This window comes from Sturnus vulgaris, chromosome 2 (genome assembly GCF_052056855.1).
Source record: "Sturnus vulgaris isolate bStuVul1 chromosome 2, bStuVul1.hap1, whole genome shotgun sequence".
NCBI lineage: Eukaryota > Metazoa > Chordata > Aves > Passeriformes > Sturnidae > Sturnus > Sturnus vulgaris.
The window spans coordinates 20,478,270-20,506,138 of record NC_142244.1 but is presented as its reverse complement, the minus strand read 5'-3'; the positions used below and the strand labels follow the sequence as shown (position 1 = coordinate 20,506,138).

The following is a 27,869-nucleotide window of genomic DNA, read 5'->3' as shown; positions in this document are numbered from 1 at the left end:
CCTCCCGGGGCTGGGAACGGCGCTGGGAACGGAGCTGGGACGGGGCAGGACCGCGGCCAGAACTGCCCCGCCCGGGGCTGGGACCGCCCCTTCCCTCGGGGACGGGACAGGAGCTCTCCTGCCGGGATGGAAACGTGCGGGGGATCAGGGCTGGAGTCCGACCGCCCCCTCGCTTTCTCCCTCCAGGATGGCACTGTGGATGGGATCGGGATAAGGGCCGGAGCAGGATCCCCCCGCTCCCTCCCCTGGAGATGGGAGTATGAATGGAACTGGGGCTGGGACCGGGGCCGGACACCGACAGCTGTCCCCTTTCTCCCCCGGGAATGGGACCGGGATGAGGGCTGCGAAAGGACACCCCTCATCCTCCAGAAATGGGAGTGTGGGTGGCATCAGAATTGGGACTGACATTGGAGACAGATGATTGCTCCCCAAATCCTCCCCCGGGGATGGGGCCGCAGTTAGGACAAGGACAGGACTCCTCCCACCTCTCTGTCCCGGGAATAGGACCATGGATGGGATTGGAGCTGGGACTGAGACCGGACTGACTTCCATGGGTGCTAGGACTGGGACTGATGCCAGGACTGGGATGTTGGGACTTTTCATCATTGCTGGACCCAGGAGGACACGGCAGAAGGTTTGCTCGAGGTTTGCATCCTGCTGTGTCTTCTTTGAACTGCTGTTCCCACGGAGCCGTGGCACAATACAGCTGTGGAGGGCCACCTATCCCACAGGTGGCTGCTGCCCAAGGGAAGCAGTGGCCAGGTTCAACCCATCCCAGTGGGGCTCATGGACTTGGGTGAAAAACCTTCAGATTTGGGGGTCTGGAGGAACAGGCACAGCCCCACCGGATCATGTGCAGGTGGCCCAGTTGTTTTCCACTGCCGCCAGAGCCGAGCGAGCCCCGGTGCTCCCCCGAGTATTCCCCATCTGTGTCCCTGGGTGAAAGCCAGATCCTCCTTCCCCAGCTGGATCCGAGTTCATGTGGGGGTCCTTGGGCCCCCTGGATATGGCTGGGGGGACCATGAAGCCCCTGATGGAGGAGGGGAAGGACACCAATGGCATCTATTATTCAACAGCAGAAAGTGGCAGCTGGCTAAGGAGGCATAAAGAGGATATGAACTCCTGGCATGGACACAGTGCTGCAGAGATCTTGCTCACGGATCACCATGCCAGAAAAGAGCAAAAAAAAAATATTCCTGTTTCCTTCTTCTGATGTAATTTGTTTGAGGAGGGAAAACAATACATCACATCACAACTATTTGGGGCTGATAAGGGAGGAAGGACAGGCTTGCTGCTTGCCCAGAGGGAGGGAGATGCCTGGGAGGAGCTGGTGAGTGAGGCTCAGCTGGTGAAGCTGCCCAGCAGTGCCCTGGGTGCTGCCTTCAGCCCATCTCTCTTGGATTTGGAAACGTGTCTTGGGCAAAATTTGGGTTCACTCAACCACAGCACCTTGGTTTCATCCTCCACATCCTTCACCCTCCCGAGGAGGGATGATGTCCAGAGGTGATGGATGGACCTGTGGATGATGTCCAGGGAGTTGTTGCTGTCCTTGCCTGAGCTGTGACCCGTGGGGTGGTCGCTGCTGCTCAGCAGCCCTTGCCTGGCGCCATCTCCCCCAGCCTGGTCCTCTAAGGTCCGAACACCCACAGCTCTTCCTCCTCGAGATAAAGCCAAACAACTCTAAAACAAGAGGCAGGCGCCTTCCTCATCTCCAGGGGTGATTAATTATGGCCAGGCCAACTGTGAGATCTGCTTGGCAGCTCGGTGCTGGATGTTTCAGCAGGCCAGAGGAGATGTTTTTCTAAAAGCTGCCTTGGAATGGGGAAGTGTCCCCTGGAGAGCCCTCTTCCCATCAGACCTTTTCTGAGCCTGGTTGAAGTCCCAGCAAGCAGGAGTTTCCCAGTTTCACTGCCCACTACAAGGAAAAACCTTTCCTTTCCCTTCCTTTGCTTTTTCTCAATTTTCTCCTCTCATTAGTGCACGAGGGAGATGGAAGGAGGGTGTCAGCCCTAACCCACCTTACTCATCTCTGTCCTTCACGCAGGTCACCTATCACCCGGGGGACCCAGAACCAGAGCCTCCCTCACCCCAATTCTCAATTTCCCATCTCCACAGCAGCTCGAACAAGCCCAAGGAAGAAGCAGATGTTTTAAATCCCGCTGAAAAGCAAATGATTTGTGCAGCTGCAGCGCAGGAGACAGAGGCGATACCCGGCGAGCCGACCTGGAAAGCAGCCCCGCGTTTCCCCTCGTGCCTTCATTTTTCAACCGTTTTGGCAGCCCAGCAGGTTTCTAAGACGTTTTCAAAACATTTCCATGTTGACTAGCGGGCAGGAATGTGATACAGGAATGGGTGGACCGGGAAGGTCAGGCTGGCCACAGCAGAGCCTGCCCTGCACCCATGGGTGCAGCTCAGACATGCAGGGAGACACCGGCAGAGGTGCTGGAGACAAGGTGGCATATATAAAATCTCTTTTTTTTTTTTTTTTTTTTTTGACTTTTATTTTGTTTTTTTAAGCCTTAGGTGCAGCAAGTAAGATAATTTGGGAGTGTTGGGCTGAGACTGCCTCTCCTCCCCTCAATCTGTGCAAGTGCAAACCGATGCCCTGATCCCACCTTGATACTTCTCGAGGTGTCCTGGCTGGAAAGGTGCTCAGTCATGGACACAGAAACCTGCCCTTGTGAGACTGAATTTACAGGAGGGACATCCCATGGGAGCAGATGTGATTTTGCAGCTTCCCAGGATGCCTGAATTCTCCCTCCAGGATGTTCTTATTCAGGACCATCAACAACTTTCAAGGGGCAGCAAAAGCCAGTGCAGCTGGAGAAGGAAACCTCTGTTCATGGTGCCATTGGGTGTGCTGGAGATGAGGTCAGATGAGGCTGCAGAGAGATATGGGAGCACCTTCCCAGCAGCCAGGTGAGCTCCAAAATAGGGTGGGTTGGTTGGAGGTGAGAGCTAGGGCTGGAAAACATAGAGTGATGAAATTTGTAGGGCTGGAAAAGCTCTCTAAGATCAGGGAGCCCAACTCTAACCAAGCCCTGCTGTGTTTGCCACTAAACCACATCCCCAAGTGCCACATCCACACATTTCTTGAGCAGTTCCAAGGACTGTGACTCCACCACTTCCCTGGACAGCCTGTTCCAATGCCTGACCACCCTTTCAGTCATGAAACCTTTCTGAATATCCAATCTAAGCCTCCGTGGTGTAACTTGAGGCCATTTCCTCTTGTCTGTACCAGGAGCTGGTCCCTCTGTCCATCCCTCATCTGCAGATGCTCTGGGGAATCTCCTCTGCCACCTCTGAGGCTGCAGCACCCAGGAGGAGGTGCTGGGTGGGTGCTGAGCACAGAGTGACACTTTGCTCCCTTTTCCCACTAATCCCTTTAACAGGAGCTGGGAAATGGGCGCAGACAGGGCACAGGGGACCTTTGCTGTCTGAGGCTGCTGCTCTCTGGGGAAGAGGGAATTGAAGGAGATCCGAGGCACTTGGTGCTCTCTGGGGCAAGCAGCTGCAAGCAGCGAGCCTTGAGCACATTTCTTCAGTGCAGGGAGGGCTGTGCTTTGTGGCTGTGGCCGTCTGGGTATGGATTTTCTCTTCTCCACCAGCGGTTGGGGATTTTTTTTTTTTTAGCTTTGCTTTCATTTCCTCCTCACTGAGCGCTTGTGATGTTTCTCCCCTTCTTACCATCAGGAGGGTGATGGGGGTGCCACTCACTTTTCCTCTGAGCTCCTCCATTACCCAGTATTTTTTGATGGGTTTTCAGACTCCAAGTGCATTTTCCCCCCTCAAGATGATGATTGTATAGAGGGCAAGGGGTGCTGCCATCACCTCCTAGGCAGCAGGAGGTGCCTGCCAGGCCCTAAAACACAAGCATCCTGTTGTGGCCAAAAGTGTTGCTTCTATAATGACTAGGAATAAATAAACACTTCACACCAGGGCACGTGTGTTAAAATTAGCTCATAGGCTCGGGCTATGTGTGCTGTGGGTTCCCAGATATGGTTCTGCCCTGCAGCCCCTGCAGGGAGGGAGGTGTTGGGGGGGAATGGGTCACAAAAGTCATAAAACTCAACGAGCTCAGTTCAGGCAGGGTCATCTCTGCTTCTGCTGACCCCATTGATGGCTTTCTTAGGAGCAGAAATGCTGAGTTTTCTGCCAAATTTCATGACATTTCCTCTTCCTCTGGGACTGCCTAGAAAATAGTAAATAAGACTGATTTAAAAAAAAAACAAACCTAAACAATCAAACCCATTCAAGGTTTTATTCAAGAGAGTTTGAGCAAATTGCAACAGCAGGAGCTGCTGGAAGAGGTGTCCTGGGTGACAGAACTTGCTGCTGGAGGAGGTTTTGCACTGATCCTGGCATTCAATAACACAAATAAATACATGTCCTCAAATCAAGTCCTCCTAAAAGCAGCAGCAGCAACCCATCCACATAATGGTCCCAGGCTAAAATAGTGCTGTAGGAGAGGCTATTCTGAGAGAGGCTCCTTTCTCCTCATTTCTCTCTTTGCAGAGCTGCTGAGGAGCTGTGCAGGAGTGGTCCCAGCCATGCCTGGACTCCTGGCAGCAGCTTGGTGGGATTCAATGGGCATGGACAGCTGGATTGTGGGGTCCAATCATCCCCAAATTTTGTGGGGGTTACTGCTTGGCTGACCCACCAGCAGCTCAGCCTGGGGGTGAAAACACAGCCTGGCACCACAATGGATCTAAACCCAGCTCCAGCTGCAGATTGGATCAAGGGACAGAGTGGCAGGGCCACCATAGCATCCCATGTCTCCCAAATTTTACCTGATCCTCTTGAAATCCACAGCAAAGGAAAGCCACAGAGAGGCTCAGGAGCAAGTTCCCATTGGTGCTGGAGGAAAAGCCATTTTCCAGTAGTTTTGTTTTGCATTATTTTTGCTCTCAGCTCCCAGCAGTGAGACCATGGAGACCAGCACAGGGTCCCACCCTCTTTGTTTCAAACAAAAATACTTGTTCTCACTACGGGGCTTTTGAAATCACTTCCTTCCCCTTCTGCTCCAAAACAACTCTTGTGTCCTCAGGGAGATTCCCTGAGGCTGAGACACCCCCGGGTATGGCCCTGGACCCCAGAAAGCTGCTGCTCCCTGTGGATGCCACACAAGGAGGGTGATCCTTACCCAGCTCAGCCCAGAAAACAGGAGGTTTGCTCAGCCCCAATGAGCCCAGCCCGTGCCTGGAGCCTCCTCGGAGATGTCCATCTAAATTCACTTCAAATAAATTTTATTTGAAATTCACTTTGGAGGGGTAAAAGAGTCACACGAGCATCTCTTTAGAGCCCAAATTGATCATGTGGGGATTTGAGGGAGGGGTGAGGATGGAGAGGGCACCATTACACCTTCCCAATGTCCCAGCAATCCTCCTGGGTGACCCATCCTGCTTCCTGCCCTTTGGGAGAAGGTTGGTGACCTCCTCCTACACTCAAGTTGTCATTTAGCAGCTTCCCCATGGATACAAACCCAGTTGGAAGAAAACCAAAATTAGATCTGTTTCAACTGCCAATAAAAGTATCAGAATCATTGAGGCTGGAAAAGATCTTTAAGACCATCAGGTACAACCATTCCCCCAGCACTGCCACCAGTGATCCATGTCCCCAAGTGCCACATCCACACAGCTTTACATCCCTCCAGGGATGGGGACACCAGCACTGCCCTGGGCAGGAAAACCTCCCTGCAGAGGATGGATGCAATTCAGCTCTCCATTTTAAAACCCCTCTATCATCATTATTTGTTTTAAAATTGCATTTTCCTGTATTTTTTCATTTAACATACCAATTAGACCCAACCTAGGTTTTTGAAGCCCACCCTCAGGAGTGCAGAGTTCTGTGGCCCCTGTTTTCCTGGCAGGAGCAGAGAGGGAAGGTGGGAAATTGGGTCCACATGGATTTGTCCCACTTGGAAAAGGGAGACCAGCCCTGAGGTTCATTCCCAGCTGGAGTCCTTGTCAGGAGGCCAATATTGTTATCTAGGGCCTGGCTGGTGTTTCTTCTTTGGACCTGTGCCACTGCAGTTAAAATATCTCTCCCACCACTCCCAGCATGTAAAGGTCACGTTCCAGAGATTAATCCAGAGCCTCCTTGGCTCGAGATCCCTGCTGGGACCAATGTGGAGCAAAAGCCTCGGGATGCTGGCTGTGCAGTCCCAGTGCTGGAGATCCCCTGGCCACGAGTGTGCCTGTCACCAGGGCCAGGTCCAGCATGCTCTGTGAGCTGGACACGGAGCTGTGGACAATTCTGAGCTAAACAGAAGCCAATTCCCCCTGGTCAAATGGTTAATTCTGTGTAAATCTGCTCCCAGCCCTCAGCCAAGCAGTCCTGGGAAGTCCAAGTTTGCGAAATAAGCTTTGGAGGCATCGAGTGTGTTTGAGCAGCTCTTACAGCTGGTCCTGCACTTGGTTTTTGTCCAAACAAGTCCTGGAATGACAGGAAAGGGTTTCCAAGTTAAATACAAGAGGAGAGTAATTGAGTGCCTAATGAAATGGGTATAAGTGAGACATCTCTAAATGAAGGGATAAGTTGTGCCTAAGGAGCAGAGGAAGTGTGGGCAAGGAAGGAGGGAAGGGGAGCAGAAATTCCATTGTCCCCAGGGAAAGAGGAGTCCATAGTCTGTGGCACAGGAGGTGGGAAGGACTGTGGGACCTGCAGTGTGTCCTCTGCAGAGACACAAACCTTCACACCAGCATCATTCCTTCCCCAAATCTCCCAGGGCTGCTCCTGGTGTCAGCAGGGCTTTTCCAGGAGAGGTGATGGTGGTGCTCCCTGGAACTGCTGCCTTCATTCTCTTCTCCTGGCAAACAGACCTCTTTGAGGAAGTCTTCATTATCCTGGCAGCACTGCTGACATGGACACCACTGATATTCCAGGCTGAGGAGAAGGGAAAAGTGTTCCACCACAACCAGGTTGTGCAAGCTGTGTCCTCAGAGCTTTCCAAGACCCAACTGAATAAAGCCCTGCATAACCTGGTCTGACCCCAGAGTTGCCCCTGCCATGATGAGGAGGTTGGACTGAGACCTCCTGAGGTCATTTCCAGCCAGGTCCTTTGGGATCCAAGGATCCCAAACACATCAGTGATGGAGCAGCACCGTGACCTGGTCTCCTGTGGCTCCACTGCCCTGAGCTGTGGATCTATGTCACAAACTGAGGGAGTCACAGGGAGTTTTATTGATCCCTTTCTTTCAGCTTCCACATGAACTTCACCCTGAAACCTTCCATGGAATCCAGCAAGTCTGGACTCTGAACCCTCCAGCTGGTGACATTTAATCACTCTCACCTCGGGCTGGTAGCTGTCATTAAAACCAACCCACAGACTCGTGCAGAAACAAGAGAATCTCGTCATCACTGGGATCTACCTCTTCCTGGTTAGGAAACCCCATGAGGAAGATCCTTCCCTTAGCTAAGAGCCTGCAGGTGTTTCCTGATGATTCCAGGCATGGGGACTGTCCAAGTTGTCCCTTTCCATGAGTCAGTCATGGGGTGGCCAGGGCAAAGTTTTGGAGCCACAGACGGAACCCTCAGGGCTCTGTGATTTTTAGAACAAATAGATCATCTGATAAGAAAAGTCCAGGCAGAGATAATTTCGGGAGCAGGTCTTTCCAAGGGAAGTGGATGGAGATTTCTCTCCAGATAGATAATCACCAGGGAGAGGGACTGCCTCCAGTTTACACAGGAGTGAGTCACTCACCTTCCTGTGGCAGGAGGAAACCTCGGCAGACTGGCACTCCATGGACCTTTCCTTTGTAAGGAGGAATACAGCTATTTTGGGAGACAATGCTACAATGCTCTGTTTCTTCCCGTGTCCCTCAGGGCCAGCAGTGTGGCTTTGGGAATCCCTGATCAGTGGATTCCTCCTCACCACCCTGGCTCTGGGCTTCCTGCCCTTGCCCATGGCTACAGAGGGATGGCAGCAGCTGGGCAAGGCTCAGTCCTGATGCTGACCAGGACACAGGGAATGGCTTCCCACTGCCAGAGAGCAGGGTCAGGTGGGATATTGGGAAAGATTATTTCCCTGTGAGGGTGGGCAGGCCCTGGCACAGGGTGCCCAGAGCAGCTGTGGCTGCCTCTGAATCCCTGGCAGTGTGCAAGGCCAGGCTGGAGAGGGCTTGGAGCAATCTGGGATGGTGGAATTAGGTGAACTTTAAAGTCCTCTCCAGCCCAAACTATTCCATGAGGCCATGAGGAGGTGGGACAGGATCATCTCACACCAACGTGGTTTTAGGGTCTGTGGGAAGTTTGTTGCCAATCTTCTGGGTGCCCTCTGCTCTGAAATTCAGCTCTCACTGAGAAACCCTAAACCCCAGTGAGACAGAGCATAAGGGGCAGGATTGTGGGAGTAACATCTACAGGAACTGAGGCATGAGCTCTGCACCACGTCCTGGCCTCCTCAGAATAATGAGGGTGGGATGTTATCTGTGGTCTCTGCTCCAAGCCTGACCTTCAGTCAGGTCAGGTTTTGTCAAGGACAGGCTTGACTGCCTCCAAGGATGGAGCTTTTCCTACTCCCCAGCGGGACCTCTCCAGCTCCTCCATCAGCTCTGCCTCTCTCACCCCAACCATGCTCCCCAACCTGGTTCTGCTCCCAGACTCCCTGAGCATTCCCATTCCACCACGCAGGTGGTTACAGGAGTGATGGGGCTGTTCAAAGAGCTCTTGAGCCTATTCTGGCCCTCCAGGACTCCCTGGAGCATGAAGAAGAGGATCTCCCGAGTGCAGCTGCAGTGGGACATTGCATGTGTGGGATTAACAGCCAGCTATTGGGTTAACCCTTCACATCCCTTCTCCTCCCAGCTGCCCAGTCACTTCTTGCTGTTAGAGGACAGCACTTAGGCCATGTCCCTGTACCTCCCAATGACATCTTGATGTCACCTGGTGTCCCCAGGATGCCAGTGAGGAGTGGGTAGACCCTTGGGGAGGAGTGGGGATGCCACAGAGGGCTGATGAGAACATGGGTAAGACAAAGGGCTCTCTTTAGGTCTCAGCAAGATCAGAAGCAGGTTGGTCCAAGGGACAGCCTATCCCTGGGAAATGTGATGGGAAAAGGGATGCTCAGAAGACAAAAAATGTTCCCACATCCCGGCAAGGACAACCCGCACTCCCAGGCAGTGTTTCCCTCTGGTGAATCCATCTCACCTGGCACACAGAGGTGCTCTGTGTCAACAAGGCTCATCTCAGCCTGTGCAACCACGGAGTTGTGGTGTCCCACACACACCGATGAGTATCCCAGGTGCTGTCCTGGAGCCAGAGGCGGGAGGGCAGCTCGGGGCCGCCCCAGGGCGTTCCCACCTCGGAGGGCTCCGAGTCCTGTTCCAGCCTGAGTCGGGACACGCCGCCGCCAGCAGCCAAGCGTGGCACAGCAGGTGAGTCAGAGGTGCTCTGTGCAGCATGGCCAGCCCTGCGTGCCATTCCTGGGAGTCTGGGCATGTAGAAGAGCAAACTTTTCCTCTCCAAGCTGAATCCCCCCAGCTCTTCCAGCCTGGCTCCAGAGCCCTTTTTTCCTGAGCTGTCTTAAGCCACACATTCTAAAATAGGCATCTTCTCTCTGAAGAGCCGGTCTAAAGCTTAACCAAGCTCATGTTAATGCCTCCAAGTGCTGGGACTTTCCAGACTTAAGATCTGCATTTGTGGATGGGCAATGCAAACGGATTAAAGTATTTCATGGAGTTAAAAGCCGGCACAAATTCTTGTTTCATTTCCCCCGTGACTCAGAGATGAACACTCACTCTCTGGCATGGCTCTCGTGTTTGCCATTTTCCCCATCAGCTGTTCCTGGGGAAAAAGAACCTTTCCCAGGCCAGGAGCAATGCCCTCAAAGCAGGAAAAGCAATTTTAGCTGGAAAATCATAGGTCTTCGTAGTGCAGAGGGGCTAGTGATGTATGTAGGTGATGTATAAACCCAGCTGCCAGCTCAGCTGAGCTCAGGCTTATTTAGAATCACAGAATCATTAAGGTTGGAAAAGCCCTCTAAGGTCATCTTGCCAACCATTAACCCTGACCCTCTCAAGCACTGATAATCCACTAGGGTTGAACAAACTCATCTTTGGGAGGGCAACATGAGGCTGTTCCTTGCCTTTTGATGAGAAACCAGCACTGAATTTGTATTTCTAAGGGGTTTATTGCTGCTTTCTGGTGCTCAGGCTGAAAACAAAAATCCAACCTCATAGAAAACTCAAACCACTCAATAGATCTCCATTTTTACATTGGGATATTAAATTGGGGGATTGCTTATTGTTAAAATGCTTAGATTGGTAATTACAGCCATAATGACTTAATGCTCCAGGCAAACAAAAATTTCTGGGGCCCTTTCTTATTTCACATTTTGGGGTTTTCACCTCTCCACCTCCCAAAGCCTCATCATTTCACTGGCAGGAGTGGGGTTGGTGTCTGTGTCTTTGCTCATTTACAGCAGGGATAAACCACTTCTGCCCTCAGCATGGGAGCAGGATGCTGCAGCCCAGAGCATTATCTCTGGGAAGCAGAGAGGAATAGGAGTTAAATCAGCTGGAGGCACATTGCTCCCACCACTTCTCCTTCATTCAGGAAGTTTTGCTTCCCCTTTGTGTGCGAAGCTCTAAACCCACGTTTCTCCCACGCCCACCCTCTGGAGGGAACGTGCCAGGCTGTGCACGGAATGGGCAAAAAAGTGTTGAAATTGGCTTATGGTGCATTTTGAACTCCTATGTCCAGTTTCACTTCCTTCCTAGCCTGGGCAGAGGATGGGTAACTCCCGAGATCTCCATGGCTGGTGACTTCTGAGGCCACACATCCATCTCCTGATGTCCTCTCCTTCTGTCTGCACCAAGGAGCTTTCTCCTCATCCAGGTCCAGACTCCTTACAAAAGGAGATTACTTAGGAGCTTCTTCTCTTTTTCCTTTACTAGCACCCAGTGTCAGGGGAAGACTTGACACAGACACCTTTTGAAAAGGGAATCTGTGGATGATTTTTACCTTTATCTTTACCTTGACAGTGGTGAGGCGCTGGCACAGGTTTTCCAGAGAAGCTGTGGCTGTCCCTGGATCCCTGGAAGTGTCCAAGGCCAGCCAGGTTGTGGTATTTGGATTTAGTGGAAGGTGTCCCAGCTCATGGCTGGGAGTAGAATTGCATGAGCTTTAAGGTCTTTTCCACGGAGCATTTTGTAATTCCATGATTTGAGGCTACATCCAGAGCTCAAGGTTTGCAATTCCCCTTGGCTGGACAAGAGCCAAGCTCCCAGGTTTCACAGCTGGGAGAGTTTGGGGTTGGAAAGGGCTTTTCTTCAGCAAAGACACTGTCTCTTCCCTGCTTCCCTGGCTGTAGGAAGAGAGGTGGAAAAGGGATTTTAAGGCTGGCCTGTGTGAATGGAGGTCTGCATGAGAAAGCACCCAGAGAAACTCATTGCCAGGGTGGAGGGGTTGGCTGGTGCTGATAACCAGGGCTGCAGTGGGACGTGGCCCAGTGGGGGATACTGGAAAGGAGCCATCCCTGTCCAGCCCAGCAGCTGGGGGCTGATACAGTCCCTGTGCAGCTGAAGCCCAGGGAGAGCAGTGCTCTGATAAGGGCAGGGAGCAGCCAGGTGCCAGCATCTCCATCATCCTCCCCCTCTGGAGGTCAAGCAGCTCTTGCCACAGCACTTCTGACCCACACATGTCTGCTCTGGAGGTGCCCTGTCCTTCCTGAACATCCACCATGGATGCAGAAAGCAATCCAGCAACCCCTTTCCCTCTGCAGCTGTAAATAAGGAGGAGAAGGGCTCCCCACCTCTTCTCCCAGCCACGTAATAACCTTGAGCCCTGTGAAATGCCTGGTCCCCAAAACTGCTCCCAGACACATTTTTGTAGAACCTCCCTTCAGGTAGTTACTCACCCTCTGCCCAAGATGGAATTTTTCTCAGCTGCCCTGGAGGGATCACAGAATCACAAAATGGGTCATATTGGAAGAGACCTCAGAAATACAAAATTTCTGAGGTTGGGAAGGACTGGTAAGACCATCAAGTCCAACTATTACCCAGCACCACCATTATCACCTTTAAACCACATCCCCAAGTGCCTCATCTACACATTTGGAACAATTCCAGGGATCCAGGGGCAGCCACAGCTTCTCTGGGCACCCTGTGCCAGGGCCTTCCTACCCTCACAGGGAGCAATTCCTTCCCAATATCCCATCCAGCCCTGCCCTCTGGCAGTGGGAATGCATTCCCTTTGTCCTGTCCCTCCATGCCTTGTCCCCAGTCCCTCTGGAGCTCCCTTGGCACCTCTTTAGGCACTGGAAAGGGCTCTGAAGTCTCTCTGGAGCCTTCTCTTCTCTAAGGAGACCTTATAGGAGCCTTCCAAAGGAAGGATCCAGGATACTCAGCCCTGCTCATGTGCTGCCCTTCACATGCCACCATCCAGATAAAAATACCCAGGTTGGAGCAGGCAGGGATGGACCTGGCTGGGACAGATAATGCAGGGATCACAGCAATGTGCCCCGGGACAGATAGTGCTGGGATCACAGCAATGTGCCCCGGCGAGTTTTGGGTTACACATTAACAAGAAAATGGGGAGAGCAGCCCTGAAGGTGACGCACAACCAGGCAGGGAATTTATAGCAGGACTGCACACAGGACAGGGACAGCCCCATCCTGACATGCTGCTGGCAGCAGCAGGTTCTCTGTGATCTGGACACATTGAGACTTTTGGGATCAGATCTGTCTTCATTAGGCCAGAGCAAATTTACAGTAGCATTTGTCAGTTTGACAAATTTGCACTCCCAAGGAAAGTGTGGGAAATCAAATGGGGACTGTAAGAAAGATGAGGATAAACTTTAAAGCAAGGCCTGTTATGATTATACAAGGGGTCATGGTTCCAAACTAAAAGAGAGGAGATTTAGTTTAGATATGAGGTAGAAGCCTTTTATAATAAGGGTCCTGGCACAAGTTGTCCAGAGTAGCTGGATGCCTGGAAGTGTCCAAGGCCAGGTTGGATGGGGCTTTATATCAGCAGAGAGCTCACATCCACTTCAAAGCACCAAGAAGCAGCTGGAGAGCCTTGGAAACACAGCCACACTGGGAAGGGACACAGGGCAGACACCACATCCTGCTCCAGATGTCCAAATGCCTCGTGTTCACATCTGCTCACATGCAATCAGGGAAAGACAAGGAAAACTGCCAGTTCCTGGAGGAAAACAAACCCCACAAACCTGCCAAGCATCCCTGCTCGGAAATATTTACACTTTCATCGTGTTCTCATGGAAATTAATCCCAGTCTCACCCCTGCAGGTATGGTAAACATGAGAAGTGAAGAATGGGGAGAGGCCAGGACAGCAGAGCAAGGGGAACAAAGGTGTTTGGGTGTACCAGCCTTGCCCGAAATGTGGTGGAACAGGCCCAAGCAGGACGTGGCAGGGCTGCTGGGGCTCCCTTCCAGCCCGGCTGGACCTCCAGCCCCCCCGCGGCCATCCCGGCTGCCCAACGAGTCCTTCAGCCCCACGGTGACCTGGAGGAGGCTGATCCCATCCCCTGGGCATCCCCAGCAGCTCCTTCAAGGATTCCTCAGTCTGCACCAGGTTACAACAAGCCCCAAAGAGGGGTTGGGGAAAGCCAAAGCGTGCAAGAAGCAAGGAATTCTGTATATGGGGGAGAATGCATCATGCCCTGTGAAACTTATCTTCCCCCACCTGTAGAATTCCGTGCTTCCTGCATGCTTTATGAATCTTATCCTTCCCAACCCATATATTCTCTTTCCTCTCTTTCTTTACATTTTAATATTTATTTATATTTTTGTTTCCTGGCTAAGAGCAGTGGGCAATGCCAGCCACTGAGCTGTCACCTGTCCCCTTCCCGTGGCTGTAGGACTGCTGTGATCCGCATCCACATGGCACCCCCACGTGGGGAAAGCCTGGAGGCTCTGGCTCCGTGGAAGGAAGGAAGGAAGGAAGGAAGGAAGGCTGGAAACACCTCATTCAGTGCCACTATCAGCTTTGAAGGCCTAGAAGAAATAGCACAGAATTGTGGATGTCAAATAATGTCAAACTCAGTTCCTGGCTTTACCTGCTCCTGGGAGCAGGTGGGAACATTATGGATTTATGGCTAATTATTCCAGAAAATTTTGTCCTTGCTTTATTTTTTATTTTTTTATACTTTTACTCACTTTTTTCCTTTTCATTTTTTCATTATTTTATTCTTATCTATATATGATCTTAGATCCATTTTCCAATATAAATTATGATTGTGTGCATGTTTCTCAATCTTTATATCCATTAAGCTTTTTATTACTTCTATATTCATTTAAATATAAAAGACATTCTTATACATTCATATATGTCCACACACAATATAAAATGAAGATTCCTATATTTTAGTTTCCTATACAGAGAGCTGGAGAAGGACTTTGGACAAGGGATGGAGGGAGAGGATAAGGGGGAATGGCTTTCCACTGGCAGAGGAAATGGGTGGGATATTGGAAGGAATTCCTGGCTGTGAGGGTGGGGAGGACCTGGTACAGGGTGCCCAGAGAAGCTGTGGCTGCCCCTGGATCCCTGGCCAGGTTGGATGTGAGTGGAAGGTGTCCTGCCCATGGCAGGGGTAAAATGAGATTTTTTTTTTAAATTTCCTTCCAACAAAACCATTCTGGGATTCTACGACATTCCTAAATATTCATATTTACCACAATTAAATACCATACATTCCATACAAAAAGCTGACTTCCCTGGAGGAAGCTCCTCAGGACATGGCAGCCCCTTCCCTCCACAGTCTCTACTGTCGAGCAAACTCTTCTGCCAGGGAAAAAAATCCCTTTTTCCAGCAGTGCCTGGGATCTGGTGCTGGAGAAGGAGAAGCTGCTCTGGCAGCTGGAGCTGCATTAAGCACGGGCCCCGTGCAGGTTCCAGCTCGCTGCATTCCACTTGGAAGTGCAGCCTGGCAGCCAAGAACCCTCCAACACATCGACTTTCTGCATTTAAATAGGTTTAAACTCCTGCAGGGATTAAATTCAGATATGAAGAACGAACAGGCCCAAAGGGACACCAGGGCAGCTGCCTGGGAGCTGGGATCCAACGTGTTGCCTTTGCCTGAGGATGGGAATCAAGGGAGCTCTGCTCCCTAAAGTTCCTCTCCAAATTTTGCTTTTATGGCCAAATTATTGTTTTTTATCTTTTTCTTCTGGATGAGGGAGTAATCTGCTGTTTTCAGCTGTGGGTTGTCACCATCAGCTGGAATTTGGCTCTTGGGGTTTCCAACCTTGATGTCTCATCTCTGTTGGGGCTCCCTGGGAGGTGTGCATTGCTCTGGGACTGTATTCTGTACCCTCCCTCATATAAAATGAAATAAAATGAAATGAAATGCAATGAAATGAAATCAAATCAAATCGAATGAAATGAAATTAAACTGAATTAAATTAAAATAAAATAAAGGTCAATAAAATATAAAATAATAAGTGGTCTAGTGGAAGGTGTCCCTCCCCATGGCAAGGGATGGAACTGGATGATCCTTAAGAGTCCCTTCCAGCCCAAACCATTCTGGAATTCCATGAGACTCAACTGCCTTCAAGTTCCCAATCAGAAAGGAGAAATCAAGGGACAAAGGCTCATCATAAAATTATGCTTTGAAAACAAGTATTTTGATAAAATACACAACACTTAGACATTTACACTATGGACTTTTTGATAATCTTTATTTCACATCCTTTTTCTCCCCTATTATCAGCGGTATTATTAAGATGTGGAAGAGCCATGGGCAGCTACAAGAGGCAGCTCCATCAGGATTTATCATCCCAGATGCAAAATCCTCCAGGATTCACATCGAACCTGCAGCACTACATGAGTCAGGCTTCAGGGGAATCTGTGTTCAGATAGATAAAACGTAATTATTCATGGAAGAATACAAGCAAATAGTGGGAAAACAACTGCATCATAAGGGAGGATGATGCATCTGCCTGTAGGTCTTGTACTAAAGAGCTTCTCAGTCCTGCATGCAGAAGTCTGGGCATGATTTTTTGAGCGACCTGGGCTAATGGAAGGTGCCCCTGCCCATGGCAGGGGGGTGGAATTGGATGAGCTTTAAGGTCCCTTTCAGCCTAAACCATTCCATGATTTCCATGAAGGGCTGCACACACAGATCCCACCCCCTTGCAGCCCTAATAGAGAGATGAAATATATTTTCACAGTATCTGCTGGTGCACCAGGTCTCACTAATCATTTCATGTTTCCCAGGGAGAAAGAGTTAAGACTAATTAGCAGCACTAAATAAACTAACAGCTGGAGGGGAAAGCAGAATTCAAGTTGCATTTTGGTTCTAGAGGTGGTTAAAGTGTCTTTAAAGGCAAGGGGTCATTTTCTGGGAGCTGGAGCAAAGCAGCTCATCAATAATGAAGGAGCCGGCGATGGAGCAGCGGCAGCAACGCTGGAGCACTCGGGAAAATGCAATTATGGGAATTGCCTGACGATCTGCAAACTGCCCTGGTAATTTGCTTAAGGGAAACAGCGAAATCCACGTTAATATTTCAAAGACGTTGTTGCAGCAGAACTGATAAGCAAAGGCCAGGAATTTCAGTGCAGGAGAGGGAGGTTAAAATCCTCAAAAGTACTTCTGATCAGGGTTTTTTAATTCACACCCAGTGAAACATGACAGTGCTGGGAGCATCACTTCTGCCTCCTGGGCTCTCTGTGTCTGCAATGCTGAAGAGTTCAGCTTTATTTTCCTTTGGTTAAAACCAACCCCGTGCAAAGGCTCGTGTCCAGGTGCTCTGCTCCCAGGGTGCTGCCTTTGGGACACACCAGGATCTGGGTGCCAGCATCAAAGGATTCTCCAGCTGCTGTCAGGGAGTGGTGGTCCCTCATGTAGTTCAGCTCCTGGTGCCCAGCTTTGTTCGGGCAGCCTGGAAAGTGCTGGAGGGAAGGGGATGGCTGCTCGTGCTGGGGAGCACCCCCGGGGTGTCACCAGCTGTGTCCTGCTGTGTCCCCAATCCCGGTGCGTGGATTCTGCACTCTACTGGGTGCCTCGGAGGGCACTGCACTCCTCTGGGTACCACCCTGCACCCCTGAGCACCCCAACAGCATCCCCGTGCACCCCCATTCACTGCCCCGTGCACAGCCTGCACCCTCCCTGTGCAAACCCCTTCACCTCGGAGCACCCCCTTATGCAAACCCCAAACCCTTTGTCTACCCCCTTGTGCACCCCCTACACAGCCCTGCACCCTCATTGTGCCCCACCGTGCACCCCATACACATCCCTGCACATCCTATGATCCCCCTTACACCCCATTGTGCAAACCCTATTGTGCACACGCAGACACACCCCATACAGATCCCATTGTGCACACCCCATTGTGCATAGCCCATACACACCCCATTGTGCACACCCCATACACACCCCATTGTGCACACCCCATACACAGCCCTGCACACCCCATTGTGCACACCCCATACAGACCCCATTGTGCACACCCCGTGCAGACCCCATTGTGCACACCCCATGCACACCCCATTGTGCACACCCCATACACAGCCCTGCACACCCCATACAGACCCCATTGTGCACACCCCATACACAGCCCTGCACACCCCATTGTGCACACCCCATACAGACCCCATTGTGCACACCCCATACACAGCCCTGCACACCCCATTGTGCACACTCATACACACCCCATTGTGCACACCCCATACACAGCCCTGCACACCCCATTGTGCACACCCCATTGTGCATACCCCATGCACACCCCACCGTGCACACCCCATACACAGCCCTGCACACCCCACCGTGCACACCCCATTGTGCTCCCCCATTGTTCCCCCCGCATTGCGCCCCCCCGCGGCCGCCGTGCGTCCCCGCACCCCCCGCGCGCGCCGGGGGCGTTCCCGCCCCGCCCCTGCCCATGGCGGCCGCCGGGGGCGGTGCAGGACCCCGGGGCGGCCGCTGGAGGGCGCGCGCGGCCGCCGCGCTCTTCTCACGGCACCGGTTTTGTGTTTTTTAAATATTTTCTTTTTCCTTCCGCCTTTTATTTTTTTCCCCCACCACGTCTTTTCCCAAAGTCTCTCCCCGCTCTCCCTCCGCCGCCTCTTTTCCCTCGCCGCTCCCCAGCGCCGGGACGCCGCTCCGCTGCCCGTACGGAAGAGGCGCCCTCCCCGCCTCCATCCCTCCCCGCCTCCATCCCTCCGTCCCTCCCTCCCTCTCCCGCTCCTCCCGCCGACCGGGACTCGCCCCGAACCGGGAGGGAGACGGTCGCTACCCGCTCCTCCTCCTCCTCCTGCTGCTCCTCCTCCTGCAGCGGGGGCCGCATCCTGCTGCCGGGGGGGAGGGAATTGATGTGGATACCCAGCGCAGCACCACCATGCAGCCGCCGCCGAGGAAGGTGAGACCCCCGCCCGGCGCAGGGGGCTGTGCGCGGAGGGGCCGGGGGTGGTTCTGGGGGGCTGCGGCTTGGGCTGGGGTAGGTTTGGGGTACGGGGGGGATGCGGGGGTCCGAGGGCGCGGGGAGGGGTGGGCTATGCGGTGGGGGAGGCTGCAGGAAGGTTTGGAGAGGGAGCGCAAGTGTTGGGAAGGGAGCAGGGGGGTGCAGCGGCGAGTTGGGGGCTGGGGGGTGGCTCGGGCTCGGGTGGCCCTGCGGGGTGGGTGATGGGGAGATGTCGGGGGGCTGTTGGGGACTGGGCACGGAGGGATGGGGTGGGAGTGAGCTCTGGAGGTAGGACAGGGCGAGGATGGGGAGTGGAGGTGCAGGGGGGCAGCGCTCGGTCAGGGACCCCCGTCTGCAGCGGAGGCTCTCCAGGAAGGGAGCGATGGAGGGCTGGGAGGGGGTCAGTGCCTGCGTGGAGCCGCTGAGGTTTGGCTGCTGGTGGGGGGGTGCTACCACGAGCATTTTGGGGCTCGCGTGGTGCGTTGGTGCCAGCAGCCAGGGGTTGGTTGTCTTGGGGGAAGAAGGTCACGTCTGGAGTTGGTCCAGGGACGCAGACTGTCCCGGCGTGTGCCAGCAGCACACGGAGCAGGGAACAGCGGGAATTGTGCAGCGTTTTTCACCCGCCTTCCCACGTGCGATGGGAACGACCTGCAGATGCACCGGGCAGGCTTTTGGGTGACCCTGCGGCCCGTGGGGATGTGGGGTGCTGCCCGCCGTGGGGGCTGGTGTGGGAGCAGAGGCAAGCAGGAATGGAAATTTGGGATAAAGGCTGTGCCCGGCGTGGCTTGTCTGCCTAGGCAGGTTGGTATCGGGGAAACGCGAGCTGCAACGGGGTCTTGAGCCGGTCCGTGGTGATTTGTGGCGATTTTGGGGGCTGTGCGGGCATGGTCGGGGTGTGGGGAGGATGGAGAGGATGGAGAGGATGGAGAGGCTGCTCCTGGCAGGCTCCAGGGAAAGAAGAAGGAGTTCCGTGGGGCCGGGATCTGTGCCTGGTCCATGCCCCTGATGCTGCCCGCTTTGGGGTGGTCCGGTCCGTGGTGGTTTGCAGCCCCATGGAGATTTTGGATTTTTCTCCGTGGCGAGAGGAGATTTCCCGCTTCTCCTGGGTAATAAACCCCTGCAGTAGTGACCAGGAGAGGAGGGAGCATAAACAGGATTCCCTTGTCATGCCCAGAGCAGCCCTGGCAGGCAGCTGCAGTGAAGGTCTCTCCTTGGCTCATTCCTGCCTCCCAGCCTCTTATTTTAGGGGCAGACTCTGCTTTTGTCAAACAAAACCGATTTAATTTCAGTTACTTCGATTTTAGTCCGTGTTTGGTGGTTTGTTTATTTTACATGTGTGTCGTTCTTTGCCTCTGCTATTTCATTTGAGCTTATTTCCATCACCTGGGTTGTGTCGTTTGGGTTTATTTATTTTGAGTTGGGCTTTTTTAATAGACAGATAAAATCAAAAATGCTGAAAGTTCGCGTTAAAAATAGATGCTTTTTCTGCTTAAAGTCAGGGGCATACATGTGATTTATCTTTTGATGTCATGTGAAAAACTTGTCTTTATATGATGTTGTAATTAAAGGGTGCTTGTTGCTGGGCATGGTTTTCAGAGTTAAAATAGAGAAGCTGATAAGAACCAGGATTTTTTTTAATTTTTTTTTTTGCCTGGCTAATGAAGAAGAGGGTGATGGGTGCCCTCTTCCTCTGAATTTCTCATCCCTCTGCAGTAACAGTTTGGCATTTCTGTCCTCATTAATGCATAATGTGTTCAGAGATATTGGTGATCGTTTTTTAGGCCGATATGTGGATTCCCTGTGATCACTAGAGGGCTTAAATGGCAAGATCTCTTGTTTTATAAAAAAACAAGAGCAAAACAATTCCAAGGTTCCCTTCCAAAACCAAATCGTTCCCAATACCCTGTGCCATTTGGTGCCTTGTGCCAGTTACCCAATAGGACCCCAAAATATTGGAATTTTAGCAGGATCACAGGGCTCAAAGGAAAAATACATCAGTGCTAAAAATGTAAAGCCAACCTTCTGAAGCCTTTTCTGGTTTGTTTGTTTGTTTTCATGTTGAAATGTGACTTGCAGAAAATATGAGTGGTCCTTGGGTTGGTTTGTTTGTTTGCTTGTTGAAATGTGACACGAATTACAGAAAATATAAATGGTCCTTGGGTTTGTTTGGGTTTTTTGTAGGTGAAAGTTACACAAGAGCTGAAAAACATTCAGGTTGAGCAGATGACAAAACTTCAGGCCAAGCATCAGGCAGAATGTGACCTACTGGAAGATATCAGGTAAGGCTACAGAAAATATTACCAAAATTCCTTTAAGGTCCAGTTTTTGGAAGAACATTTGAGTTACAAAATTCAGGAACTGACGATGGAATTTCCTCTTTGGATTTCCTGCTTTTAGGCTGTTAAAGTTTTGACACAGCTGGAAATTATAACTGGAGCTAACACAATGCAAACCATTTTTTTCTTCTCTTCAATGGGGGAAATGTTAAAAGAAACTCACAAACAACATCCAAAAAGCATTGGTCTTTTCAGCAATATTTATTTACATAATATGCTGAGACTTTGATTTGCCAGTTGTAAAAGGCTGCTAAAATTACTAAAATATTTTAAAGCCGCTGATGATTTATGTCTCACTAGAGATAGCTTTGAAAAGCACTTTCAAGCAGATTGCATTTTTTTTTTTACCAGAAAGTTACAAGAAGATATTTGCATGTATAATTTAAAACTCTGCATGGGTTAAAAACAATAGAGAAAATCCACATGACATCAGCTGTGGGGGTTTCATTATCCCTTTTACCTAATGTGGTTTGCTTTTAACAAAATATGGTGGGAGTGGGTACCTGGCATTATATGAAGGATTAATCATTCCATGTCCTGTAAAATGTTCAACACAAGTCCATTGGCAGTGGATAGTCCTCATGTTAATTATTTAAATGAGATTTCCTGCTCGATGTTTGTATATTAAATGCAAGTGTTTGGCTTTGACAGATGAAGTTCTGTTTGTCTCACTATCAGCGTCCTCCATAAATCAGAATGTCAAGGCTGGAGCCTTTTCTCCCCCTTGTTTTTTTGGGTATTGAAACACTTTCTTTTTTTTTTTTTTTTTTTTCCGTATGGGAAAGATCACAGTGTTCATTTCCTCAGATTAAGATTATTCTAGGGAGTGTATAACTCACAAATGCTGAGTAATAAATAACAGACTGATCCAAGGAATTTTCCCCCCCTTAGATGGAAACTTATTTTTACAGCATCTAGGCTGGGTGCTGCTGCTCTAGCCTGGGTTTTGTTAGCACTTGCTGTTTTTCAGGAGCTTATGATCATTCAGTCTGTATTCTGCTGAAAGATGTCATAAGCCTGTGGATACAAACCCAGGAAAACCTGAAAATGCCGGCTTAAAATATTTTCCTTTAATGTAATTTAATTTCTGCAGTTAATTAAATTTCTGAATTTTAATGTTGGGGATTAGGAAGCCGGGTTAATATGTTTGATTCACTCCCATGGTCGCTGAGTGTGTTGAGCACTCTGGCTGCAGAATTGCTGCATGGATTTACAGATTAAACATCCTTTCAGTGTGGGATGATGAGATGGGGTGTGACAGCTCCGCCGTGTCAGTGATTTGTTCCAATATCACATAAGAGAATCAGAACCAGGGAATTTGGGGTTAAAAGCACCAATTGGTGTGTGAGGCTTGGAATTGGGAAGGGGGAAAGCTTTGGGGGCTCCATGGTGTTGGTCAGGGTGTGATGCTCTGTGAGAAGCTGGGTGTCAACCCTGCCCTAATATCCCCTGTGATTTATGGCTGGATTCGGGATATGCAGCCACTGTGGTTCTGAAGCATTCCAGAAAGCTGGAACCACACACACAGGATCTTCTTGTCTCTGGAAGGAAGGTTTGTTTTTATGGAAAGCACCCTGCTCTGTTATCCACAAGTGTGGAATTTTTAGCAGAGTGCCATTTGTTTTTCAAGACTCAGAAGAATTTGGGTCCTTTGGTAGCATTTTTGAAGCTTTTGGGCACTGCAGGAGCACAGCTTTGCACTCAGAATTCCAGAAACTGCAATGGCAACAGGAAACACTGAATCAGGGCTTGCGAGCCAGTGATTAAAAATGCATGTTTGAAAAAGTTACTTTATTGTGAATAATTGCTTCGTTTGTTGGCACATAAATGTAAGCATTCAAATCGCATTTTTTTGTATCGCTTCGGTTGGGTTTTATGTGCAACTAAAGAGAAGTGATAGGAGGAAAAGATCAGAAAGTTCTCCAGCAGAATGCATCTATTGTCTGGTGTATTAGCAGATGATTTTTGGCAGTGGACCAGCCCATAAAGCATGCTTGCAGTTCCAGCAGCTTTGATATCTTTATGCAAAACTGGGGATTCTTGGTCAGGGTTGAGGAATATGTGTGTAACTACCCTTTTTTTTTGGATGGCTTTTGACACTATGTAAAATTCCAGTATTTATTTTAAAAAATACCAAATATCCATTTCAGTCTTAACAAACTGTGTTGTGTTCCTCCAAGGAAGCTCAGTAGCACTCAAGCTGAAGTCTCTTTCCGTGACTTGACAAGACTCTAATAAAAAATGTGTTTGAAATGTGTTAGCAAATAGATTTAAAAATACATTTCTGTGTTTGTAATCTCTGTTTGGCTCTTTGTGTTACATTTCTTCATGCTCACTGACTGGGGAATTTGGGGAACAAGTGATTCAGAATGCTTTTAGGGTCTTTGGCTTACTTTTAGGCATGACATGTGTTTATCTTCTGTAGCTCACTAAAGCTATCTCATGCCTTTCTGGGGGAGATCTGTGTTGGCATTACCATAAAAAGGTTGTCATTCTGCCACTGGGATGGGGCAAAAGGGTTTTTTTTTTCTTGACAGGTAAATGTAGCTTTTGTGGCTGTGATCCAGAAACCCTTCAACATTTATGGCAAGGAGTCCTTCACTCCATCCACACTGGCTGCTTTTAGGCAGTGAGTTAATTATCATTTTGTTGGGCTGTGATGGCTGAATTTATTAGAGGTGTTAGCAATATTAATGTGTTTTATTTTGGTTTTAAGATTGCCTTTTTTGACTGATGATAGTGAGTAAGTCACAGCCAGGGTCTGCAAATGCTCTTGGTTTGCTGGAACACAGGGATGCTCTCCTTTTGTGTGTGAACCAGTGCCTGCAGAATTGTAAAGAGCTCTGTATGATTCACATTTTAGTTCAGCTTGGCATTTCTGTGAGGTATTTATGTGCTACAGACTTTATAAACTCATTAAGTGATAATTGCTTTACATTAAACACTGGGGCTTGCTTTTTCAAAGGCTTGGGGTCTGCTTTTCCAAAGTGCTTGTTATGCCTTTTCAGGTTTTGCTGAGGTACCTTAAAATGTTCTTTTTGAAACTTCTTCACATTTGTGTTTAGCTAGAGAGAATGAAGTTGTGCTTATGTGTCTTATGTGCTTATATTTTAACTTTAGTCTGGATTAAAGATGTAGGGCCAGGGCCACTGTCCCCAGCTAATTCTGCTGCAGCACATGGTGGGTGAGTTCTGTGGATCAGGAAACCCACCCACCTAAAATCAAACCTTCTTTGGCTTTTCTCCCAGTTTTTTTTTGATAAATCCAGTCCCCCCGGTGTGGCATGAGAGGGAGGAGGAATGATGAGTACCTGAGGAAGGAGAGGGAGAGCAAAGCTGCTCAACAGCAGCCCAGGTTCACACGGGTTTAAAGTCACTGTGTAACCCCAGCCTGATGCCCCTGCAGAAGGCACAGCTGCTGCTTTGTGAGTTACAGCTCTGGAAAATTCACCTTATTGAAGTCTTAACTCGTTTTGGCTGTCTGGATGTGTTGATCTACGTTGCTTCATCCTTTTAAGTCATTTGAAATGAGATGTAAAGATTGCCTGATTTCTGGCTGAGACAGACTAACAATGCAGTCCTTTCATTTGCTGGCTCCTGAATTTAGTTTTTTTCAGGGTTTTTTTTCATATTCATCGTTTAAAAGGAATTGCCAAAAAGGCTCACGATCTACTTGTGCTTCTGATAGGGATGCGAATCTTAAGTGCAAACTCTTCTGTTTCCTTCCCTCTTCTGTCCTTGTGGTTTCTGCCTCCTGACATTTTCTTTTTGATAAAGCTGCATTTCCCTGTGTCATTCAGAGACTTTTTTCTGCTGCTGCCTTGCCCTTGTGGGGTGTCTTTGTAGGTCCCTCCCAGCTCAGAATATTCTGTGATTTTCTGTCTTCCGCCTTCTCCTCCAAAGCTCTGCCTTCTGACAATTCCCTCTCCCTTCCAATTTGTCAACTTCTTTCTTTGTTTTTTCCTCCCAGGTGCTTCATCTCCTCCTTTTCTTTATCCAGTTCTGACCTCGTGAATTTTAATTAGTTCTCTGTTTGAGATTCTTTCCTATTTAATGTTCAGCAGAGCCACTGAAGATGTGTTAAGCCAAATGGGGAGATCTTGTGGCTCTTCCTTTCCAGTCTGAGCCCTTCCCTGTCTTGGATGCTGTTGCTGGGCTGTCCCTCCTGCAGGTTATTAGAGAAGCAGTAATTCCAGGGCAGGATTTGTGTTTCTGTGCCCAGGATGAGGACAGAGAACTCCTTGGATGCCTCAGCCTGTCATAACAAGCCAGAGCAGAGCAGCACACATATTTGAAAAAAAGAAAGTAAAAGTATGAATGAATTTACATCTGTAGCCAGCCAGTTCCTGCTCGTTTTAACATGTCGTTTTCTGTGCTCAGTTATGCTCCCTGCAAGCTTTTGCTGTTGGATATACTTTGTACTCCCTGGTGGAATTTGTGCTCCTGGAATCTGGCTGGCTGTGTTGGCAGGTTCCTGATAAGGTTTATGGCAGCTGGGGCTGAGTCTGGACTAGAGACCAGCAGCAGTTCTAGTTTTAAACACAGCAAATCTACAAGATCCCTTAAAATATTCTGTGTTAGGGAAGAGCCTTGTGGAGCTGTGGAAGGAGGAGCAGATGGAGAATAAAGCTGTAAGATAATAAGTATTTACATGTGTGTGTAGCCATATGTATTAGAATTCCTTAAGAAATTCGGAATAATTTTGAGAAATCTCTGCTTTTCCTGCCCCCAGGCACAATGGTGGTGAGAAGTTTACCTTTCTTCCTGTTCTTTCTGGTCTCCAGCTGCAGGGAATACAATTTATTTGGATATTCCTGAACCTGGGCTCCAGAGCATGTTTGCCTCTGGCTACTGGGTGCCTGATAAAGCCCCTTTTTTAAAAATTCATCTACCCACAAGCAGGTCCATCTTTTTTTCCCCTTTATCCTGCTGAGAAATGTGTCCTTCCTTTTTCCTTCAAGGTCATCCCCTGCATTCAGCAGATGCAATTCTTGCCTCTGGTGTTTGGGGCTTTATTTCAGTAGGAGCAGAGTGATTTGCTGTGCTTACAGGTTCTGAAACCTGCAACCTGCCAGAGCAGCAGAAGAATCAGAAAAATTCCCAAAAACTGTGTGCAAAATTTTTTTTTTTTTTTCTGGGATTGACTCACACTTGAGGCTTCCCTTTGTGTGACTGGAATATTTATTTCTCTAAAACTTTCAATTTTCTTATGAGCTGATAACATTTCTTTCCTCCTAGGCTAATCTTTCTCCCCACTAGTGATTATTGTGACTTCGTTTTGTACTTTCAGGGGTTTTTTTTTCCCCAGGCTCTGCTAATTAGTTGAGGACACACCATTCTTTGCTGTAACACTAAATAAGCAGAAATTTCAGGATTTTTTGAGAAAAGTCAGTGCAGTTTCTTCTGAATAATATTCCATATAAAGATACCACAGAATCTGTGGTCTGGGCACGTTACCTATAATTAGGCAGGGCTTTAATGAGATGCTCACATTCTTGATGGAATTAAAATCTGGTGATGTTTTGACTGGAACTGTTTGAGGGAAGCTTGGAATGTGCTTTAAAAAAAAGCTGTTGCTTACTGGGTGTGGAAATCCAAGTTCTGAGCAAAAAAAGAAGAGTTTTAATATAAACATGGCCACAGTGTAATGATTCAGGCCTGTCTTGGCACAGTGGAATTGAGAAATGGACCACATTCCTTCTTTTTTTTTTTTTTTTTTTTTATCCTTAACAAAAATTAATGGATCTCCTGCTTTCGTATTTCTGAGGACCTTTCAGCTGATGAAAGTTAAATAATCAAAAGATGATGATTTTTTTTTTGTTTGCTTTTTTGTAGCAGAACTAATAGTGTAAAAAACGCCCAGCAAAGCATTTCTCACATCAGAATGAAAATGCATTTCTCCCCCCCCCCCCCCCGCCACATTTTTTTTTCTCTGAGGTTTGCATTTCAATGAGCTTTTTTTTCTTAAAGCAATTCCAACACATGCTCTGGAAGTCTGATTTTTTTAAGGACTTTTAGGAGAACCTGGGCTTGTTCTGTTAAGCTGTGGCTTTAGTGTGAGTTTGTCTTCCAAGACATAACAGGAGGATTTGGGTTCTGAGTACAGCTCCTTGCCAAAAGTTGCATTTTCACTTTTGACTCATGCCTTGTTTTTAAGAACGAACTCTTTGGTTTGCAGAAAGTCGTGTGGGTTTGATTTTTTTTTTTTTTTTTTTCTGAATTTTATCCGAGCATGGCTTTTCCTGGACCTAACTCTTGTTTTTCACCACGATGTTACTTGGCAGAGCTCTGGGAAACCAGCAGCTGCCATCGAGTCCTGTGAAGTTGCCTTTGGTGCAGATTTTTACAGGGACAATTGATTTTATATTAAAATACCTGGCACAGCATAGTTCTAAAGGATCAAAAATCTTTTCCTTGGATCCACTTGTCCAAACTCAAGGTGCTTCTTGGGTTTTCTTTCCTCCTCATCACATCACTTGTGTGATGAAGGTTTTTCCTTTTTCCTGGAAACCCCTGTGTGTAAGGGGGGATTGAAGGCGTTGGGAACATCCCACAAAAGTCAGGATAAGCTGTGTTGGGAAGAGGAAGAGCATTCTTCCCATTCCAGGCACTGTCAGTGTGGCCTGGCCTGATCTCCTATGGTGGTGTGCTGTCACAGAGCCATGGAATATCCTGATGGAATGGGGCCCATCAGGATCATCCAGTCCAACTCCTGGCCCTGCACAAACACCCCAAAAAACCCCCCCCTGTGTCTGAGAGTTCTCCAAAGGCTTCTTGAAGCCAGGCTTGGTGCTGTCACCATTCCCTGGGGAGCCTGTGTGTGCCTGATCACCCAGTGGGGGAAGAAAAGCCTTTTCCCATTATCCAGCCTCAACCTTTTGTTCTGTTTAGTTTGGTGCCCAAAGGTTTATTTTGCAGGTTTTGCTGCCTTTGCCAACATCCCATCAGGAGACCTCAGGAACCTTTTCCATGCTAGCATCCTGAAAAACGATGGGAAGGGGATTATCAAATCCTACACCATGTAAATATTCCTTGTAGGGGAGGAGGAGGTAAAAAGAAAGGTTTTGGGTTTGTTTTGTTGGGTTTTTCCCCAGAAAAGGGCCAATGTACCCTGGTTATCTTGGCTGCAGAGAACTTTGTGTCTTTACTTTTCTTGCCATCCCAGCTGATCC

At 49.2% G+C, this 27,869-nt stretch overlaps 1 protein-coding gene across 2 annotated transcripts in view; it reads left to right on the top strand.

The window, feature by feature from the left end:
* Positions 1 to 18,166: 18,166 nt before the first annotated feature.
* Positions 18,167 to 27,869, top strand: part of FCHSD2 (FCH and double SH3 domains 2) — a 117,056-nt gene continuing 107,353 nt past the window's right edge. For both annotated transcript variants that reach the window (XM_014888716.2, XM_088158627.1), the window contains exons 1-2: positions 18,167 to 18,320; positions 20,544 to 20,641. In XM_014888716.2, coding sequence (XP_014744202.1) covers positions 18,300 to 18,320; positions 20,544 to 20,641 — 119 coding nt within the window. In that variant the 5' untranslated portion in view covers positions 18,167 to 18,299. The remainder of the gene's footprint in view (positions 18,321 to 20,543; positions 20,642 to 27,869) is intronic.